This window comes from Pomacea canaliculata, linkage group LG6, assembly GCF_003073045.1.
Source record: "Pomacea canaliculata isolate SZHN2017 linkage group LG6, ASM307304v1, whole genome shotgun sequence".
In the NCBI taxonomy this organism is placed as follows: domain Eukaryota; kingdom Metazoa; phylum Mollusca; class Gastropoda; order Architaenioglossa; family Ampullariidae; genus Pomacea; species Pomacea canaliculata.
Window position 1 is genome coordinate 20,357,017 of NC_037595.1, and position 23,015 is coordinate 20,380,031.

Sequence of the window (23,015 nt, forward strand, 5' to 3'; positions counted from 1 at the left end):
TACAGCAGTACTTTTTTTCTAAAAAAAGAAAACAAACACTAAAAGAAATAATATTTTTTGCGCTTTAATATAGTCGCCATGAAATAACTGGTTATAAAAGCATAATATTGAGATACATAAAATGTCTTTGAAAAAAAGAAAGTAAACATCACTGAAGCATTTGTTTCAATCAAAAAAATGTGTCATATACAATATGGAAACGAAGAATAGCAGGTTGCAAGTACAAATATGTAACAATGAGCGGAGGCGTTACACAGTGCAAACAGTATTCCTACTGAACATTCTTAATGAAAAATCGATTGCCTTTCACATGAAATAATATCGATTAACATGTGCTAGAATAAAAAATAGTACAACTTTTTCCCCCGATTAACAGACACTGGCTTTAAGAAGTATGCGTTACTTTTGTCATTATCAATATAAAATGACTACACTTAAATTTATTCTAAGGAAAAATCGAAGTAAAATGATAACTTTAATATAAAGTACTCCATACTAACTTTTATTCATGCATTTAGCGTTTTCAGGAAACCAAAATGAATAACTTTCCCTCAGAAAGGTGCTTCTTTAGTGATGACATCATTTAAAGTTTAATATCAAGTGGAACACAACCATATTTCGATAGTAAACACAAGCATATTATTATAGTAAACATAGCTGTGCACAAAAACTATGAAGAAGAGGAGCAACTTTCCAAAAGCAAAGTGTTTCTTTTGTGATAGCTTAGGCTACAACATTTATCTACCTCTCTGCCATAACAAAAGCTTTTATACAAGCCTTTTATTCAAGTCATTTCCACAGCTGCATTCTACGAATCACCAAATAAATGGCGAAGAAAATCCAAGCAAATATGACAATAATTTATTTTTGCCGGTATTAAATGCAAGGAAAAACTCGTGTTTCAAAATACAAATATTTCAGCTTCAAGCAATAAGAATGTACACTATGGGATGTTATAGCTCTGTCCATTCAAACGTGTCAATTATTCTGACTAACATGTTACTAACTTGCTGTGCGATGTTAGCGCGCTGTGTAAGAGTTCGTGTTGCTTCCGACTGTCTGCCAAACGCAAAATCAAAAGCTGCTAAGATCATTTCAATGAAGTTATAGGGTATCATTATAGGGCTATTGTAACGCATTAGTGATCCTGTTGATGCTTCAAGTTCTGCCAGTTCTGTGAGTCCCCTGAACGTAGAACTTCTCCTGGCTACACCTGTAGTAATGGAATCCTTCCTACCTCCCACTCTGCTTGTGAACAATTGTAATCTTTCCAGAAAATGAAAAACATGGTCTAGGAGGTTTCTGGAGTACATCGTGTGTTGCATGCTGTGCAGGATTTCACACTCTTGAATAACTGTTTTGACAAAGTCCTCCCACTCAGCCTGTAAGGCTTCTACTTTCTGAGTTATCTTGTCAGTGAATTGGGTTCCAGTTCTGAATTCACCGTCAGTTCCCTCCAGCATCCAGTCGATGGCAGCCAACGGTAAGCTCGGTCCTCCACTCTTAAAGTTAAAAAAACTAGCGATCGCTGAGAAAACTGAAAAAAGCAAAGCAGTCTTATTTTTTAGCTTGTAAATAGTAATAATATTCATTGAAATCACCCCTGTTTGTCTCTCGTTTAGATACCCTTCCCCCAACACACGCACCCTATCACCTGGTTCATTAAAAGTTTATTTTCAGCTCACACCGTTTTACTTGCTCTTATCTCCAGTCCTGTGCAGTGGGACCCCAGTTCAAACGACTTAACATGGCTTAGATATTGTAGATGGATCCTTCTGTCGCTGCCAAACCCTGTACAGTCACACATGTAGTGTGTGTGACATTCTAAGTGTCGCTGTAGCATGTTTTGCGCATGCTCAGTATGGCATTTAATAGTGGTTGTCGTCTGCGCAGTCTCTTTTTCTTTGTTATAATCGTTTAAATCTCTATTTTGTCTCATGAACTTCATTTTTTTTCATTTCAATCAAGTTTCATCCTTGTATTTTCTGTCCGTGTAGTCTTATTCTCGAGGTTTGATTAGTGTTTGTCTTCCCCGGGATAAGCAAAGGTCGGTGAGTTTGATTTTGCACGTGAGGTTCTTCTAGCGAATCTAACGACGCCTCATCTAGTAACCTCATGACTAAAACATGCCAGATACCTTTATTTGTCATTATTTACTTACTTCCACTAGCCAATGCCTTGAAAGATCCAAACAGTTTTGCCTTCCTGAGGCTTCCGTGAAAGGCATCAAGAAAATCCGCAGCTTCTCGGAACCTTGAAGCGAAGATAGAAGCTTTGTTCTTCAGTATCTGTAATCTTGCGATATCTAAAAAATACATTAACGAACTTTTTACAATACCTGTAACACTTTTTCTAAAGTTTTCTTTTTGCAGGAAATGGCGAAACAGAGTGCTCATTAAAAACACTACACGAATAAAAGAAAATCCACTAATACAATGTTTGAATATAAGTGTATCTCGCGAATGCAGCAAATTACAGTTACTTGAATTTAAAGTAAAATTGTTATAAAATCTTTAGATGCCACTTGCATAGTGTTGTATACTTAAATAGTTTATTTTCCAGAAATAAACAACTCAGTTGTATATAACGCTCGTGACTTAGCATGTCAGTTAACTCTTTATCTCTCATTACTACCGTATCCCCCATCAAACCTTTTTCTCCTGTTTCCTCCACAATAATCTCAGCATAAAAGGATCCAGCTGTCACCACTACTCCAGGAACCAGCAATAAGAAGCCGACTTTCCGAACAGGAGGAAAAACTGCAAAAACTGAGAATGAGAATCTTTATTTAACAAATCTTATATTAGTTTGTCGTCAAAAATGTTCTTCTTTCTTATTTCTTTTATTGTTGCCGTGATTATTATTTTGTCTGAAAGTTTTCATAGATCCATCCTAAACCAGTTATTATCCTACACTTTTTTAGAATAAAAAAACATAGTTCCAGCTTACTTGTCCCAACAACTGTAAGAAAGCCTCCACAGACTTTGGCTTTTTCGATGTCTGCTGTGCTGGTCCTCAGAAGCTGAAGGCGGTGTTCTGCGGCTTTTTGGAGCATTGGAATAATATCCTCATCTCGATTAGGCAGGGCTGAAACGTGACAAAGGGTGACAATATTTATGTAGTCACAATCAATAATAAGGACACAGTCGACTAGTACTGGTCTGACACGAGAGACGGCGGAGTTTAGGAAGACTATCGCTTTAACAAAGAGACTATCTCAGTCGGGAAGTTCTGGTCCGGACGAGTCTATGCCTGACCCCAGAGGTCATGAGACAGGACATTGGCCGGGTGGGATGCATCACCTACAATCGTGTGCGTCCTGCACAGACTGCACTGGGTGTAGATTGTGGGTACAGTGGGCAATGAAGGGTCGCCAGTGTAACGCAAGCGTATGCTCAGTTGGATAGCAATTATCTGACAAGCCGATGTCATTAATATTACCTCAACATTCATCAGGTTATTAACACTTAAACAGGTTCTTCCACACAATCGATTTAGATATATAGAACAACAAAATATAATGAAGAACATAGAATATACAGCTAGTACTTGTTGTTAAGATCATGATCAAACAGCCACAGAAAGGCAAGGTCACTTTTATACTTTTGTTCAGCCGTACTTCTAACTGGTATTAACACATTTTCCTCACTATTTAGTCTCTTTAATTTTTACATTACACAAAAATCTCACCTCGAGCAAGTGTGATACACCAGCTTGAAATAAATAACGAGACAATAGCCTGCAGTAAAAATGAGAAAACAATAAAATATTTTACAGATAGATGTTATAATAAAATGTAACTCTTGTTGTGCAACTCTGTGACAACACAAGTATCAAGTTATATTTTTAAATCAATTACAATCGTTAAACCTTTGTTATATATATGTAATCAAGGAGCTGTCCAGTAGACCCAAAAAAAACAACAACAACAAACTAACACATTTGCGATTTCAAACTGTGATCCATTGATCAATATATCCATTTATATCAGCGCCTGTTGGCACAAATGATTAGGTTTCAGACTCAAACGGAGACAAAACATTGTAAAGGAAAATTCATTTCTCTCTACGTCCTTTCGTTCATTAATCAGATGAATATTCTCATACAAACATACTGGCTCACAGACCAAAATTGCAAAATAAAAACAAACTCTGACGTTTTCTCTGAGTAAAAGATTTCTGGTGCAACTTGTTTTATAAAGATTTGCTTTGGTTGAAGTCACCCACAGCAAGCACTGTGTCACGTGGCCTCAGTGAGTGACTGTAGGAGGTAAATGATCACGAAGAGGGCGAGATAACACCCGAAGCTGAGTATACATGGCGGGAAAACATTGTGCTTGCTTCTTAGCTGCCGAAAGGGGATCAGTTCTGCTTGGTAGAACATCTACAGATTGAGGGTAGGGGCGGTAGTACGGTGGTCTAAACACCCGCATGTCATCACTGTAATGGTTTCAGACCTCGTTTACAGGGCTGGCCGTCACGGGTTTTCTTCGGGTACTCCACCCTTCACTACCCTTAGAGTGCGCAGAATCTTGCAAAATCAACCAACCAGCTAAGTAAAAGCTTCAACTGACTCCCCTTTCCTCTTCCTTTCGGCGAACGTGAGCTACATCAAGGCAATAGGTCCCACTTAGGAGAACAGTAACACTCTTGGTTGCACAAGATAATAGTTCTTCCTCCATCGCAACCCTCCTACTGCACGTCTCCACAAAGCCTGACGCCCTCGGGTGACATGTCCTTCTTAGAAGAGTGGTATCCCCTTACCATGGTCGAGTTGCAGCGAGTAGACCAGCTCCGACCACCCCGTGGAGTACATGTTTGTTATTAGTTAAGGAACTGCAGACTGAGGGAAGTGGTGAGCCGAGTGATTAGAGCGCATGCGCACGAACTGAGAGGTGCACTAATTCGATACCCGTGTAATGCCAAGCAGTTGACCCAGTTGGCATGAACTGGTACCTGACTCTAAAACAGGGTTGGGGTTAGTAAGAAAGCCATGGGCACCACGTTCGCCGAAAGCTCGCCCCGTGAAAAGCAAAGTCTCGAATATCCTAACGTTCTGAGAAAGGTCATGTGACCACCCTTACCTTTATCTAGGCTTCCGGAGAAAAGAACGTGTTGTTATCAGAAGCAGATAAGAGCACTGACATGCACCGCCAGAACACTGCAGTCCATGCAACATGTTTTGTCGTTTCGTGATAAGCTCTAACAAGACTAAAAAAAAAATACTTTCTACATGGTATCGCTAATTTTTTAATGTTTTATTTTCCCTTGAATGAAACTTTAATAAATTTTGTGGTTGCACATGTCACGCTTTTGGTTGTCATGGAAACGATCGTTGTGAAAAGGCTAACTAAAGAAAAACCTCGACTTCCTGGTTCACTAGAGACGTACACTGGAAGGAATCTCGAGGTTCGTGGTGTCGAGTGTCATTATGGCAACACATTTCACTCACATAAAAGGCCAAGTGCTGACAGTCCTCCATCCCGTCCACCCCCTGCACCCCTCTTGTCAACAGTTGTCGGTCCGTGGGTAGCACATATTTTACTCGCCTGATTGAATCTGGCTTCAGAAACATTGGCACATCGCAGCTAAATTAGCCTTTAATTAAAAACAGATTTACATGTGACTTACCTGTTGAATTAAAATCCGTAACAGTTTTGATCGGAAAAGGGCTGACTCCATGTTTTGATTTCACCTGTATTATTCGACTGCAGCCATGAATACCACTGTTTGCAGGACGAAGGAATCACGTGATCCACATTGCAGTTTTGTGCAGCAGGCAGACGACAGAGAATTCAAACATAATAAGACATGTCCATATATTGTCTTAAACATATGTATAATACTCGAGTTTTAACAGGTCTCTACAAGGTACCTTACGGATGAACTCCCTTAACAACACTTTTTAGTTGTCCCCTCTATGGGATTTTCTGTATCTGCGTCAAAGTGCTTGGTTCAATAATAAAAGTCTGTTCGAAAAGAAAAGTAAAATTCGGTGAAACATTTTGTCATTAAAGGGAAGATGACGGTAACAGCAGGCGGCTTATGTTCTTTCTTGTCGTTCCAAGCTTGATAGACGGACAGTTGATGGTAATGTGACAAAGGAGAAGGAGGATAATATGGAGGATATTGTAGAGGAGGATGAGGATAAAGATGCGGAGGAGGGGGAGGAGGAAGAGAAAAGAGACAATGCCGAAAATGTTTACTTTAATGAATATAAAAGGAGAAGAAGCAAGTCAAACTTTGAGAACAAAGTGAACTGATATTTGAAGGTTGATTTTTTTTTTTTTTTTTTTTTTGGGGGGGGAAGGGTAGTGCACGACTACTCTCTTTCTCTCTTTTATTATTTTTAACTCATTGAAGTGAAAAGTACTAACTCTATCTGCACACGAGTCAAAGAATGCATGAAAGAATTTATAAGTAACTTAAAGCCAATAGCCGTACAAGTAACGTAAAGAGAGTTCTCACACACACACGCTTGATTAATCTTGAAAGAATGTCAACTGTCACAAAGAGAACATCCATGCTGTCACAGGCACATGCAGACTGAAATGCGAGCTCTCTCATACAACACATCTTGCGCCACTACACATATTCTTTTTCATTTAATGTGGTCCCCAGCTGAAGAGTTCACAAAAAAGCATTTAAATACGTGTAACAAGTATGTATATATTCCTGAAAATGATTTTGCAAGTAAAAATGAAAGACAGGCGCACACAAAATGTCTCACCGACCTTACAACACCGGGTGTGAGTTGAGCTACTCGTGGAGAGATAGTAGCCTTGGAGATACCACGTGACTGGAGTTCCTCTGGGTATTTGTACCCTCACCCTGGTTTGTATGTAGTGGCAGATATATATGAAGATCTTATCGCGAATTTTCTTACAGACAACCTGCAGACAACCTGCAGCCCTGCCACACTTACCGTCGTTGGAGATGAAAGTGAAAGTCACTTCTTAGAATTCAGAATACGTTTCTGAATAGAAGGTCAGGGGTCACGAGCTGGTAGGGTCTCTAAATCAGATGCACCAACAAAATGCGAGGGAAACATATTTTCTGACGAATAATTTGATTTATACATATTTCACATTTTAATGACAGAAGAAGGTCTTGTATTTTTAATAACCGGTTAAGAAGAAAACATGGTTTTTACGGCATTTCATCACGTTTGCTTGTCTGTCTGCATCTGTGAAAGAGAAAGATTGTTTTGTATACATGATAAGGGGACCCAACCTGTAAAATGCGAGTGGTATGGTGTGGTCTTACTTTCAATGTAGGAAATTCGTAAATTTATCAAGTACCTCGTCCCACATACCTCGATTTTTCTAATAGATTATTACGCAAGCGTTAAGAGAAAGAAACAGAAATAACTGCAGAAACCACACTTTTTATATCGTAATTCAAATGGATATAAATTAAATACAAACCTTAGAGAAATGAATGTGGTCAGCTACTGATCGGTTATATGCTGTTTCCGAAGGTACCGAGTATCCACACAGAGGATATTTTCTTTTTATTATTAAGGTTGATCACTCCATAAGCAGCTCTATGTTGTGAGCATTGAGCGAAGTGGTGTGAGTGAAGCTTGTTGTGACTAATCAATGACTTGAAACATCTGCTGCATTATGCTGTCGGTGTACATGTCTCCAATGTACTTTTGGTGCTTTTAATACGTGAGCACGTGCTCCTGTATGTGACAGGTGTGTGGTTATGTACAGCGCTTTGAGCATGGTAAGAAAATGTGCGAAATGAATAACAAAAATTATTAATTTGATTGGTACATCGAGATTCTATAAATCGTCTTAGCTGATGGTCTTTCTGGGGTCTGCTCCTCATGCTGCACTAAACTGTATGTGGCGATACCGCACGACTTCTATACCACATATGGTGTAAGGGAAATAACTGATGAGCCTTCACTTTATTATTTTGGATGGTCTCGCTTTGACTGTGTAAAAGAATGTTTACTGCTATTGTCTTGTTCTGTTTTGTTGTAATATATACATGCGAGAGTTTTGGGTAAATATATGCTAAACAAAACATAAATTAAAGATACAAAATAATTTCAATTTCAGATCAGCAACATTACATGTACAGAACGCTGAGGTCACTGGTTCGTCTGACATCACTTTCCTTGAGCTACATTTCTTTTCTAAAGCAGCTTGGAGACCTTTCTGGCTCTGATGATAACATTAAGTCAGTTAAAACCCTCCGGTTTGCTATGTACTGGCTGCTGTACTGGAAATGATAAATAATCCGACACAGGGGGTAGAATTTTTAATTTCCAATAATTAATACCATTTTTGTATAGTTATCACCGATAAATGTAAGCAAGTTTTCATTTAAACAAACAAACCAAAAAAAAAAAAACCAAAAACAAGCAACAACATAAAGTTGGTTAAGAATGTGGGAATTTAATCTTTAATACATGTCAATGTGCACATTACAGAACCTTAGTATACCTTTCCTCATTTATAACTTTTTTCAAACTGAGAACATAAAAATCTCACATGCTACATTTTTTAATCAAATTATATATTTCTGTTGTCAATAGAAATATTATTCATGTTTCACAAATAGCACATGAATTATATATACATAAATTTATTGTCTTCAAATATACAAACATAAAACGCATAAAAATGTAGTTACATTTAGTCAAAATGTTTCAAAACTGAGAGCATTTGTAAAGAACAGATTATAAATCTTAGAAAGCCTTCCACACATTTCACCTTGACACCAAAATGCGTGTACATAGTAATCCATTAACAGTAAATTCATCATCTTGGTTAGCTTAGTTTTTAGTTTATTCTTTGTTACTCCTGTAGAAACATAGGGCCGCAGCAACATCTCGCCAGTGGACCTGGTTTTGGGCAGCACCCCTCATTTGGACCCTTGTGGTTCTCACGTCAAAACAAAAAGTTGCAGTAGTTGTTTTTAATTAATACATTTTGAAACTAATCCTTACTGACTTCCACACTTTCCGCAAAACTAAAAGACAAATGTCAATAGTTATTATAATATTGGAATCGCTTTCATTTTCAAAAATGATTTTTGAAAGACATTAAAATTATGTTACATAGACTGGGGCTTAAAGAGGGTTTACAGTGTGTGTAAAGAGAACTGTTAAAGAGTCACTATGGCATTATAAAGTGTCCACGTATGAACCTGTTTGTACTCGACATCTGAATGGATGTGCTTCCCTTACCAAGAAAGACAAGAAAATAAAAGTATTGTGACTAAAACCATCCTCTTGTAAAACTTTCTCAATTTCTGTCAATCTTAGAACTGAATTGCGATACATTACAGACAACAGGTATCTGTGTTATGAGTACTCCAAGCAAAACGAAACAAACGAAAGCTTTGAGAAAGTTTCAGAGGTAAGTGGTAATCTAAACAATGCCTGGATTCGAAATTGCTTAGCATAGCTCTACAGTCAACACAGTCACGACAAAGCCCTTAAACTTAACCTTATCAACTCTGAATTTTGCTTAGAAGAAATATTACTTTTAAGACATTGTTACTAATAATATGCCAGGATCAAGAGTTTTCTTCCTACATAGTAATTTACAAGCCAGGTACATTTTCTGAAGAAGTTAACACCATCTTTCGTGATCATGAATCTTTTTTTTAGGATAGATGGGGAATTATCTAATTCTGAGTTGTTAGAAGACATATTAAAGAGAGCTCTTAAAGGGTCGCAGTGTATTTTAAGATATTAATGTCTTAAGCTGTCCATCCTCGACATCTAAATAGGCCAGCTGCCATTATTGGGGGAAGATAATCATATCCATTTACTTTGTAAAACTTTCTCGATTTCTGCCAGGATTACACTAAATTACAGACAACAAGTATCTATGTTGATGAATAGCCCAGACAGAACGAAACAAACGAAAAATTCAAGAAAGTTTTGACGTAAGTGGTAATTAAAATAATTTTCTGGATGTGACTTTTCGAAGATGTGTAGAATAGTTCTACAGTCGCTACAGACATGGCAGAATCCTTAAGCTGTACGCTCATCCTAACTAAATTAGAACTCCGAAATTGTTCATTCGTCTGTAGTAGGTTTCCATATTTTCATTGTAGATTGTGTGGCCTACGCTTACTTTCCATATGCTTCGTTGATAAGACTATTCTGCATTTTAACTGCCTTGACATGGACAAGCAGAAAATATACAATGGCATGTACTGTAGCAGAAAGCTTTCAACTATTACTTCTTATTTTTATTATTCCTTTCCGCCCCCAGTGGAGAAAAGAGCCCCCAACTACACAACTATTATTTACAGTGAATGTACAACAAGATGCATACTTTATCTTTTATCTGTTGCCGGAAAGTTTCTTTACAACAATCGAGTTATGAACAACACTAACCGACTGTATTTAGATAATATTTAAGAGAGGGTCACAGAACACAAATAAAGTATGCATCGCATAAACAGTGAGGCTTATAATGTGTTAAATATGTGTAATAATAGATAACGACATCTTATCACAGCATACATTTCTAGAAACGTGCAATTTTCGACGAAGGGGCCAGTAAAATCTTTTGTCTTCTAAATTTCTGCATTAAGCAGAGCTCTTGTTCATATCCCGCATCTTGCATGAACAAATTTTCATCATATTTTAATTATAAAATATTAATGAATGGTTTATAAGCGTATAAAATAAACAGTATTACGCTATTTTTCAGAATGATACAACCCTTGCTTTTTTATATATTGCAACAAAAACCTTGACAAATACATTTCAAAAGCTTTCCATATGTTTCAGCAAACATGTTTATACATCAATGTTGTTTACGTCAAAACACCAAAGATATTTGACTGTAAGGATGCTTCCAACAAAGATCTCCCTAAAAATGATTTTAGAAACAATGATTGTTTAATAAATGTAACTACACATTCTTTAAGGCTAGGCACCTGCCAAAAAAAAAACTTTTACGTTTCACGCGATAGCGAGGATTTTTTGGTATCAGCTATTTAGCCCTTGACTGAAGGTTCAAAAAATAGTTTTACTGCACTTGTCACACCATCGGTTGCCATGGAAACAAACCAAAATGGCGCCCAAACAAACATTTTGAAAAATACAAAACTTTGTCAATTTTGTGAGTAGACTCGAACTTTTTATTGAAATAGTTACTTAAAAGACAGATCTACATTTCTATGAAAGAGATTTGCAAAATCGGCTTAGGTTTTTTTTTATGAATTTTTTTTTGTAAAACACTGTGTTAAATTTCAAGAAATTTTGATTAAAAACAGTATAACTACCAAACTACTAAATATTTCTTTTAAAAATCGTTCATAGAAATGTTTATATATGTATGAAGAATTACTCAACCAAATTGCACGACTATATCTCTTGTCGATAAAAAGTTCTGTCCTTTTGAAGTAAACAGTCTGTACCCAAAACAAGAAACTGAGAAAACGAGGAAGAAAAACTGAAAGTTTAGTAACTACTAAACTACTAAATATTTTTTAAAAGTGCCCTCATTTAAATGTTGACATGTATATAAAGAAACTCTCAACCGAATTTCATGACTATATCACATGTCAATATTAATTTACAAGCTTTTGAACTAACCAAGCTTACCAAAACAAGAAACTGAAAAGGCAAGGGAAAACAAACTAAAAGCTTAGTAACTATTAAACCAATAATTAGTTTTTTTAAAAGCTCTCATGGGATATGTTTAGATATGTTATAAAGAAACCTTCAACCAAATTTTAAGCCTGTAGCACATGTTAATATAAAGTTATAGGGTTTATAAGTAAACAAACTGTAACATAAACAAGGAACGAAAAAGCGAGAACAGAAAGTTCAAGCTTAGTAACTTTGTTTTATCTAAGCCTTTCATGTAATTTACCTGTTGAATAAAAACTATAACCATCTTTCAATGTGTTACTACACATAACTTTAACATTACTAATAAAATTAATTATTTTGTTCACTTTTAGTAAAGTCAACATGGTTGTGTTGTGTACCCAAATGTTGACCAGGCTTCAGAGAAGTACATAGTAATAAAAACAATGGTGTTTGCAAACATTGAGCAACACAGTTATAGGTTTAGATAGTTATATAGAAGTTCAGTGTCCATTAGCTTCATGGTTTTATGCCATTTATAGTCCTTTGCTATCTAACATTTAGTGATGCTGTCTCGCATATTGCTTTAAATTTTTGTGAGCATCTACTGAAGTAGCAGCTTTAGTAGGAAACACTCTCATCTTTCTTAGCCTTCAGTTGCAGAGTGATGGGATGAACATCAATATATAATTCTTTCATTAAAGAAATTATTTCAAAAGCTTATAGTGGAGTATAACCAATTCTTGCAGCCCTATGCTCCACTGGGGGCAAATAGGAATAAGAATAACCTATTCATGAAATCTAGAGATACATCATTGTGCACCAGAATTTGGGCAGCTGCTCATGTTCTGTTCCTCTGTATGCTAGGATTATTTTATGAATTATACATCTGTAGTCACATGGATTAAAGATGTTTGATTTTTGTGGCTAGGTGGTTCTTTTTTTCTGTCAAAAATTTATGGGAAAAGCACCAGCTGTCTGGCCTTTTAGGGGGCTGACAATGATGTGCTCTCTAGATACTGAATGGCTTCAAACTTGACTAGATAGCAGTTTTCTTTCTGATTGTTAGGAGTGCTATACATAAATGTCTTCACAAATTCTGTTTGTTACATTTGGTTTGAGTAAGACAATCCAACCCCCACCCAACCTTTGTTTTCTATGCAAATGATGTAAGCTCTGTTTCCCTACATTCCTGACAAAGTACATAAATAACTAGCATTGCAAGTTGACTTAAATGTGTAAATGTTCGCATCTAGTCCTGATTACTACCGAGATTTGCAGCAGAAATGAAAACTTCGCTTTATTTTCAGCTCGCTTACCACATGACTGATGGTGTTTTCGACAGCCGAATTCGGTTCACTAAGTTACTTTTTATAGCTGCTACGACGGTCTAAGAATGTCCACGTGGTTTTTATTCTTTCGCACGTGGTATTGTGAGAAGAAATGAGCGTCTGACAGGCACAATGAACATTTAATATAAAGCGTTAATGTCTTAGAACGAAAATATCCCAGAAAATGCTTTGAATTAGTGTCGACATTGTTTACATCCGGAGGCCATGACAGTTGCCTTGTGGGATACCCGAGCACTGCCGAAGTGTGTTCGTGTGACCTATGACCACGTGAAGGTCGGCGTTAGTGAAATCTGATTGGCTATATGCTAAGTATGTTACACATGCGTCCATATAAGGAAGTTTCCGACTCTTTGTGTGGTCTACAAAAGAGCTTGTATCATAGCGTGGGGCCTTCTATGGGTTTTGACACAGCCTTTGTTTGAAAGTACACGCAGTGACCTTTCGTTCGGTATGCGATGTGACGATGTTTCGCACGTGGGCGAGTGTGTTGCTATGTCCCAAACATTCGCTATTCTCGCTAATTCTGCGCTCGGGAAAAGTAAATAGGATAGAAGTAGATGTTTTTATTGACGAAATAGACATATTTCTAGATTGTTCTATGAAAAATCACTTGGTGAGTGAATAGAACAGACTTTGAACTTTCACAACATGAAGTAATCTCAAAATGGCTAAATCTTAAAATTTTCGACAATTTTAACCCAGGTGCTTGGCCTTAAATCAGTCGGATCGGCAATTATCAATACACCTTAAAAGAAAGACTATGACTACATTAACAATAATGATTCTTCAAAAACATTCAAAAGAGGTCCCGAAGAGGAGAAGGCATTTCGTTATAATGTTTACTTACCGCATGACAGCATCATCTATTTGAGAAAGAAAAGATAATACTCTTGATTCACTGTATCCGTATCTTGTTTGCGAAGACTTGGTTTATGTTAGCTACAGAACTAAATTGCCCTACATTACAGAACTAACTAGCATACTTCAAAACGAAGAATCTCCAAGAGAGAAAAACACAAAAGCTTTGAGACAGTTTTAGACCAAACTGGTAAGTAATCTGCCATTTCTAATGCACAAAGTTCTCACTTATAAACACGTTCTGTTCTATCGATCACAGACAAAATACCTATTTGTAATCAGCATTTTTATAGAGATCCTCCTTGCGTCTCACTTTTCTTCGAGTTAACGACAGAGGAAGTTTCTCATACATTTTAAAGTAGAATTAAAACGGAATGAGAAAGAAAAAATATAAGGACAACAATAGTCATACTAAGAATGATATTGGACTAAGAGAGATATAACAGTCGAAAACAACTTACAAGAAACTCACTTTGTTTTCAACAGTTTGAAGAGTCTCTTGCTGCTTAACCACCTACCAAATACTTCGTAACCAGCTTGTGATACCAGAGCCAATTTTGTCACCTAAATCTCCAACCCATGATGAGATATACTTATCTACTTCAAAGTAACTCGCTAGAAGTTCAAGGCAAATGCCAGGTATCCCCCCCACACATGGAACAAATAGCTGCGGTAAGGCCCTTAAACCAAGTCTAAACAGCTGCTTAAACTGCATTTTTAGCGCTAGTTTCCCGATTGTAGGAATTCCCTCAAAAAGTAGCAACTTACCAGCTTCTTTGAAACCAATTTTTGTGATTACGTTAACGCCTTCTTTCATAATTGTGTAACCTTCTTTTAGACTAAACACGGCTTTAACTATTTCTAAGCGATTAGATGTCATAAGTTTTGTGAATTCCGCAACTTGGTTTTCAATAAAAAGAGGATTGACATTTTCTTCCGCCTCCGTTAGGCACAAGCTCAGTTGCTCAGGATAGGCCATGCAACAATCCACCACCTTCCCCGTATTGGAGAGCATCCATCCTCCTCCCACAAGAAGCTTGGAAACGCCACCTGATGGTTTATCGAGCATGAGAGCGCTGGCTGTAACAACTGGATAAAAGAAAGTAAAATGTCAATGGCCATATGCATATTTTTCATACAGTAAAAAAGCTGACAGTTAGGAATTTATGGGGATATTCTCATTTAAAGTTTGGTCAACTCATTTTATCAATACTGTTCTAATGGACAGTGTATTCGAACATAAAATACGAGCGGACTCTATAGCAAAGATTTAGAATCTGAGATTCTTTATTTTCTTGTCGTTATTGCCAAGTTTTTACAGCATCACACGTTAAACCCTCCACAACCATCACACCTCTATTTTGGTTTGTGAAAGAACAATCTAGTGAGCTAAATATTACCTGTCCTCTAAAACGTTAGCGAAAAGCGTAAAAAATAGGTCAATTATTTAACAGCTATAGTCTCGTTCGTTATCGCAATTAACCCAACAAATCGCTGCACCAATTATAAACAGCCATGCACCATTAACTATCGAATCAAAACGACGCTGTCAGCTTTTAGTCTGTCATGTCACAGTCAATTATAACTAATTGTAAAATATTCAAAATAAAGTAAGTCTTTTAGATTGCATTTTTAGTAGTTTTTACTTGCATGCAAACTCTAGTCACAGTAGTTTTAAACACTCTCATCCACCAACGCCCTCAGAGAATAAAAGAAATAAAAATCTTCTACAAGCTTGCTTGTTAAAAGGCATATATCATTTATACTGGCTTCAGAAGATTCCAGTCCCAGTTTCATTTCAAAGTCACACTTTTACTATTGCGGCATGATCTGTAATTATTTTTTGTACTTTTGAAAGATAAATCAGTCACATTTATAGATACGAGATGGTACAGACTTACCCTTTCCAAGCAGATTGGCTTTTTTGCCATTAGTTGATGTCAAGGACTTCTGAGCCAATTCGCAGATCTTTGTAAGTAAACCTAAGTGGTTCTCCTCAGGCATTCCTTTAAAAAAACATTTCCAACACAAAATTCATGAATCACACATTTAAATGCGGTGAACAATTGTGTAATTAAAAAGCATATTTGTAAAGATCTTTGCATGATAAGTAATTCACATATTTTATTCATACACATAGGGCGACGATTTGCTGTCATTCTATACTCGAGTTTACCATTAGCTTATCGAATAAGATAGTAAGCCATTTTTTTTAGGATTTATTCAAACGTATGTTATCATTTTTTCGCCTCTATCCCCGATCACAGTCATTAAAACAGACCTAATATTGCTTAATCTGACATTCCTTTTTTTGTTGTCATTATTGCTAAGTTTTTACAGCATCACGCGTTAAGCCCTCCACAACCATCACACGCTGGCGATTTTGTTCGTAAGGATCTTTCCCTCGCTATTGCTGCTCGCCATTATATCAGCCTAGAAGACAAAGTGGAGGTTGCTGAGCTACCTTCCCAACCCCTACCCGATGAACATGTAGATGTGGTGATCCTGGAGCGCATCGCGCGTGATTTTCTCAATGATGTTGAACAGCACTCGGGACAGAGGTCATGCACTGGCGGGAAGATGGCGGGAGCTTGCACCTGGATGATACATTGTGGGGCTAGTCAAGCGACCCGCACAGAAAGGAGCATGCTTGAGATGGGTTACCAACTAAGAACCACCCAGTCACTTAAGTGTGGACAAAATCCGACTCCATGATGGTACCTTGTCTCCTCACCTTTGAAAATCAGTTTTTTGGCTCTCGAGCATCAGCGGCTCTCCGAACCTGGTTCGGTGTACATCTTCCAGTTCCATAAGGTCCTAACTGTAGCATTTAAGCTCATGTACTTTATCAGACTTTTAGCGTTAGGACTTGAAAACATTGTTCCATTTTGTAACCTTAGCGCTTTGTTGATTGCCAGATGAGAGGCCGGGCGGGATTTCAGCGGCAGACACATCGGAAGGATCTTTTTCCCCAACCGACCGTCTCGCGGCAACAGGCTCCTGAACGAAAACAACGGCTCCCTTTACAGTATTTCTTCTGGAGAGTGCTCTTTCGCTTTTTGAGTGGGTCACGACTTATCCAGAATGTTGCAAACATTCCATTTGACGGCCCCCATCTCCTCCCCAAATGACTACATGGACGAGTGTCCAGCGACTCACTAATGTTACCAAACAAGCCTCCTATGGCGCTGAAACGAGTTCACGCCCCTGTCAAGTGCTTTCGTCGAGGAAGATCACACACCGAGATTATCCTGCTTTTTTGTAGGTGTGTGCTTCGTTAGCCTTTATCTTTCGCGAGATCGCTCACAAGACAGTGGAGCCTGAAAACCTGACCATCCAGAAAACGGACTTATCTCAGAGTCTGGTTGTGACAGGCATAACAGACCTGATATTGCTCAATCTCGTGTGGTTAAATATTACATGTCCTCTAAAATGTTAGCGATAACACATAGAGAATAGGTCAATTACTTAACCGCTATAGTCTCATTTGTTATCGCAATTAACCCAACAAATCGCTGCACCAACCATAAACAGCCATGCGCCATTAACTATCAAATCAAAACGACGCTGTCAGCTTTTAGTCTGTCATGTCACAGTCAGTTGTAAAATATTCAAAATAAAGTAATTCTTTTAGATGGCTTTTTTAGTAGTTTTTACTTTCCTGCAGACTATAGTCACAGTAGTTTTAAACACTCTCATCCACCCACGCCTTCATAGAGGATAAAAGAAATAAAAATATTCTACAAGCTTGCTTGTTAAAAGGCATATATCATTTATACTGGCTTCAGAAGATTCCAGTCCCAGTTTAATTTCAAAGTCACACTTTTACTATTGCGGCATGATCTGTAATTATTTTTTGTACTTTCGAAAGATAAATCAGTCACATTTTTAGATACGAGATGGTACAGACTTACCGTTTCCAAGCAGATTGCATTCTGTGGCAGTAGTTGATGTGAGGTCCTTCTGAGCTAAGTCGTTAGCATTTGCAAAGATTGTTATCAAGACCGAGGAATACATTCCTTTAAAAAAAAATTCCAACACAAAATTCATCAATCATACTTTTAAATGCGGTGAACAATTGTGTAATTAAAAGGCATATATGTTAAGATCTTTGCCTGATAACCCTAAAGACGTGAGTTGTTCGCCCTCTCTAGCACGTTACGTAACATCATTCTATTCGCTACTTTTGCATTACCTGATAAGGCAGGTACCCAGCTTAAGTAGACTAACGTGCAAAATTGGCAAGTCTTACCCGAGTGGTTTTCTACCTTTTCTTTCGAATGCACACTATCAGGTTTATAAAATCAAGATCAAACTAAAAAGTTGATTAGTTTATGTACCGTTACCCAATCAGTGACTTCAAACAGGGTGACAGTTAATTGAGATTTAAGGACCAGAGAGAAAGGGAATCTGGACGAAATTTAAGAAGCCTAGTTCGAGGAAAGCAAAATCCTGAGAGGTCAGAAGTTTGGCGACGAGAATAAGCTGGTATGTAGATATGAAGATAATTGGAAAGATAGGTGTGGGCAGAGCACTAATTCACATATTATATTCATACAAATAGGGGAACGATTTGCTGTCATTCTATACTCGAGTTTACCATTAGCATATCAAATAAGATAGTAAGCCATTTTTTTTTTCAGATTTTATTCAAACGTATATTATCATTTTTTCGCCTCTATCCCCGATCATAGAGTCACCTAAATACTGTGGAATGAGTTAAGCACAATTTAGGCTACGTAACCTATAATCATAATCATCATGATCATCATCATCATCACCATCCTCATCCTCATCATAAGATCATCATCATCATAATAATGGGACCTTATAACGCTTGGCATCACGACCAAGATAAATGGCACTCTCTGCACAGACCAATAATGATAAATGAAAGATAACAGCCAGTAGAGAGTGAGGTAGGTATAGATAGGTACACTGAACAACATAAAGATAATGTACAAGAGTAAAACGTAAAACAATGGATGAAGGTATGAAGGGATATAGATAGGGATGTATGAATGGATGTAGATTCTGTAAACAGTGTGAGATATGGTTGCTTTGCGTCTTTAGACATGCTACTCCTCTTCGAAGCACCTATCACTGGTATGATTGCTCTTTTCATCTTACTTTTACAATGAAGAGGTCACTGATCTTCAATTAGCTGCTTACATGCAGTTCCTAATAGTCACGTAGGTAAGAAACTTTTTACATTTTAGAATGGAGTGATGATTTTTCAAAAACAAATTCTTCATGTTCTTCGTCAAGCCATTGGAAGTCAGTGCATGTAATTTGAAAAGCATTACTGTATGAGCACTCGTGTGTATGTGCGTGTGTGTGTGTGTGTGAGAGTGCGCGCCTACGGTTCAATTAGAATGCTGATTACTTTTCTGAGCCCTAGGAAGTTAAGTAAGATCAGTGTATCAGTAACCATACAAGCATAATTATCATTATTAAAACTATTTATTTATAGTGTAATACTGATGTAAAACACTCACTTATTTTAATTCTGTTTTCCTTGTGGAGCCTTTGACACTCAGGTGCATAGTGAAGGTCAATGGAATACTCTTATTATCTTATATACACATACCGTCACGTGAGCGATACATGACGTTCCAGTCGACAGGTTGTTTATGCTAATGCACTGAGTCAGGTTACTACAGGTACACTAGAGTGTGGCATTAAATAATTTTTATTTGTCCTTTCTGGGCGAATGCCAACTGTAATGAGGCTATAAAAACTCTCCTATATCATCCATTTGAAAAAAAATGCAAGAAAACTAATTTTCTAAATTCGAAGTAGAAGAATAGGTTAACCCAGCTTCACAAAGAAACCAAAGTAATCCAAATTTAAATTTGTCCCTACTGACTGTATGAAATGATTTAAGAAACGTTTTTGACGAAATAATTAGAGCATCAGTAAAGTGATAGATATTTTTATCAGACATTTGACACAAAAAACCAGTATAAACTCGTATGATTCCTAGGATCGACTAAAGAAAAACTGTGATGCTCGTGTCATAGACTTTCTGATGCTGAAAACGACAGGTGGAAATATTTGCCTCTGCACCTCCATGTTCCCAGAGGTTCAGCGGCTTAGAGCTACTTCGACAGAGAACTAGCAGACTCAATTCTCAGTGGGGATAAAAATTTGTAAGTCACAGAGGAAAAAAGTAGGTTTCACTACAAATGTTTCCACACAAATTAACGCCATACTGTAGGTAATCTTGAGAATGATAAAGGTTTAAAGACCAAACTGCATGATTAGCGCTTTATCAAATATCAGTAGATATAGGTGATATACAACTAACCTGTTAATTTAAGCCTCCAAAACCCATCCGTTAATTAATTATCCGCTACGATTTCCACCTGCGATCAACGAGCGCCACTAACAGGGTACTACGTCACGTTGGTACATCATTCACAACATTGCCTGCAGTCAACACCAATCAGAGAGAGAGAGAATGAGCGACAGTTGTACACTTTGCGAAGTTGTCATGGTGAACACTTTATAGTGTTGTCATGCACGTTCGACACGCACACAATCGTCGTGACATGTATGTGTTCTTTTATTCCTGAACAAAGACAAATTAAACCTGTCCTAGCATGCCTGTGTATTTTTAATTATAAAAGGAATGTCACAGTACTCGCTGTCTTAAATATACATTAACGAAAAATAGACATACACTCTCAAAGATGACCGATCGTCAAGCACTTTGCTTCATACAGTAAACCTGTAGTAACTAATAACAAGCATGTACACCAAGGGATTGAACGGTAGGAGAGGAGGAACATGAGCTGTCTCCTAGCGGGACTAAAACACTTCTCGAAAACTGAAACTTCTTTCTTACTCAGCAAGTTAGAGCAGACACATCACGGCAGTTATGCAGTTAGGCCCTTAATGATGATATACTGCTCTTTGAATCTAGACCTGTCAACTTAAGGCCAGTCAGACATGTGGAGAAAATTCGGGAAGGTAGGAGAGAAAACCTTATCACCCTGTGGTTGCCAAAGTGTTGCTTACATCATGAAGCAAAGATGCGAACATTGATGTTTGATTGCCGCGTTTTAATTACTAAACAAATAATCCTGCTATACTATTAAATTAGGGTGTTGAGATGTCAACGATTTTAACGCAGGTTTCTCAAAATGGCAGTACTTTCACACTTCAAACGTTTATAACTAACTCAATTCTAGGGCTAGAAAAACAACTTTTGTATCAAAAGAAAGTTCAGAACCTGTACTTTTTATAAATATGCCTTTCGTCGTGGAGGGTCACATATATTCGTTATCGCACTCTCGTTAATGCTAGGTAGTTGTTAGGTAATTTAACTGTGAAAACAGCTCCATTTAGTCAGCATCCACTTTGGTGCTCTGTATGAGAAGAATTATTGACTCGGCAGCGCATAAGCGCGAGGCTAAACTTAACTCTGAATAATGTTGCATTTTTAATGTGTTCTAGTCACACGAGCATAGATCCTTCGAATTGCTACTTCTTAATATAACTAGACAATTAGACAAGCTGGAGCTGTACATCATTTAATTCAAAATACTCGGCTTACCGTGAAAATAAAAAGAACTATATTTGATTGTAAAATCATTCACTCACCTAATCCTTGGTATCCTTGGTGGCTGCTTGCTCTGGAATTCTTTTCGCTCAACTGATCCGGCCAGCGAGCTATTCCAGTGTTGCTGTGTTGTATGACCTATCACGTGAGCCTGGAGCTAGCCAATGTAAAACAACATGTACTTGAGGTTTTTACGATAACGAAGCAGTAGCTTAGGCATATAAACGAGGCATATTCTGATGAAAGACTTCAGCAATAATAAAATATTGTCTACTAGCAAAAACGTTAATATTCTTTATTTTTCTCTCTATTTTTTCCTCTTTCTCCACACACACACACACGCGCTCCTAGATATATATGTATATATACGGACTGATCACAACTTAGTATAGCTAATGTCTCGACTCAGCCTCGTTTGTTGCTATGAAATGTTTTAATGCAGTCAGTGTCGTGTTATTTATGTTGGCGATTTGCTAGAGATCAAATTTAACAATTTCATCACAGGTCAGAGACGTGTGTTTCTAGTGCAAGGGCAAGTGACAGAAGCATAGCAGAGCAAAGTGTGTGCACACCTGCATACGTGTTCTGGACAATATTTTTTTCTCTGTCATTTGTCCCAACTGCCGTTCAGGAGATCGATTCGACGGCAGGTACACATCGCCTTGGCTAGAATGTGACAAAGGTTGCTAGGTAAATACAAAACAAAGAAGTTTTCATGGTGTTGTTGCTTTATGACACAATAGAAAAAATTGCATAGCTCCAAACAAGACACACAGACATGCTAACCAACTATTAATTTGTTATAAGAGGCTGTAGCACATGACATTGTAATTTACATAGCAAAGTGCCTTTATATTAGATTGACATTAAGGTTTAGTTGAATGTATAAAGGATTTTATATTCTCCAGATATTGGATTGATGCCGGTGTTAGTTGGACCAATATACTTTGCTCGTTATAAAATATTGTCGAACCATACTGATACAATACCGGTTGTATTGGGTAGTAATTGTGGTTTAGTTAAAACTACACTAAGTTTAATATTGTCAAACTATTTGTCTACTGCAAGCACATCCTGGTTAATTATAGACATCACTTCTGGGTACTATCATTGATAACCACACTACCCAAGTACAAATTAACCCCTCATTAGACCGATGTTATCTTTGGATTCACATGCTGACACATGCACAAAGGCTACAGAGAAATAAACACAAAAGCGATGGTAGCTTTGGTCTTTAAGTTCCAAAAGCAAAAGACACAATGGATGAAAGTAAAAGCAATATTCCACAGTTAGATACTCATTTTAGAGAAGAAAACATTTTTGTATGTGTGCCCTTAAATGTAAACATTTTTGAAAGTAAACACATATTATTCAGACATTCCCTTATAAATAACATATGGTTAACATCCTTTTGCTCTATCGGCATCTACAGGAAGCAATAATAATAATTACAGCTTTTTTCTTGCCGTTATTTATTTTTACATTATAACAGAAAGACAACAGTACTAGCTGTTTCGAAACATTTCTTTAAGTAAGAATTAGCCTGAAATGTGAGTATCGCTAGTTTTCTATGCATTTATTTCAAACGTTTTGTCCTGAACGGCAGACGAATTGTTCTTGATGTGTACACCAAGCTCCCCATAGTCTGAACAGAAGTTGAT

The 23,015-nt window shown here is 37.3% G+C and overlaps 2 protein-coding genes across 4 annotated transcripts; both read right to left on the reverse strand.

The window, feature by feature from the left end:
* Window positions 1-64: 64 nt before the first annotated feature.
* On the reverse strand, window positions 65-7,574 carry LOC112566852. Of its 3 annotated transcripts, none has more exons than XM_025243250.1 (8): window positions 7,427-7,564; window positions 6,734-7,013; window positions 5,631-5,725; window positions 3,691-3,739; window positions 2,950-3,087; window positions 2,652-2,768; window positions 2,162-2,305; window positions 65-1,537 (listed from the first exon to the last, which is right to left on the reverse strand). In XM_025243250.1, the coding sequence occupies exons 3-8, from the start codon at window positions 5,679-5,681 to the stop codon at window positions 954-956; spliced, it is 1,083 nt and encodes a 360-aa protein (XP_025099035.1). In that variant the 5' UTR covers window positions 5,682-5,725; window positions 6,734-7,013; window positions 7,427-7,564; the 3' UTR covers window positions 65-953. The 3 variants fall into 3 exon arrangements, with proteins under 3 accessions (XP_025099035.1, XP_025099034.1, XP_025099036.1); XM_025243249.1 differs by having other exon boundaries at window positions 5,631-5,759; XM_025243251.1 differs by lacking the exon at window positions 6,734-7,013 and having other exon boundaries at window positions 7,427-7,574.
* A 5,422-nt stretch (window positions 7,575-12,996) lies between these two features.
* LOC112566854 lies at window positions 12,997-21,481 on the reverse strand. The gene is made up of 4 exons (XM_025243253.1): window positions 21,393-21,481; window positions 17,699-17,803; window positions 15,686-15,790; window positions 12,997-14,873 (listed from the first exon to the last, which is right to left on the reverse strand). The coding sequence occupies exons 2-4, from the start codon at window positions 17,799-17,801 to the stop codon at window positions 14,299-14,301; spliced, it is 783 nt and encodes a 260-aa protein (XP_025099038.1). The 5' UTR covers window positions 17,802-17,803; window positions 21,393-21,481; the 3' UTR covers window positions 12,997-14,298.
* Window positions 21,482-23,015: the final 1,534 nt, after the last annotated feature.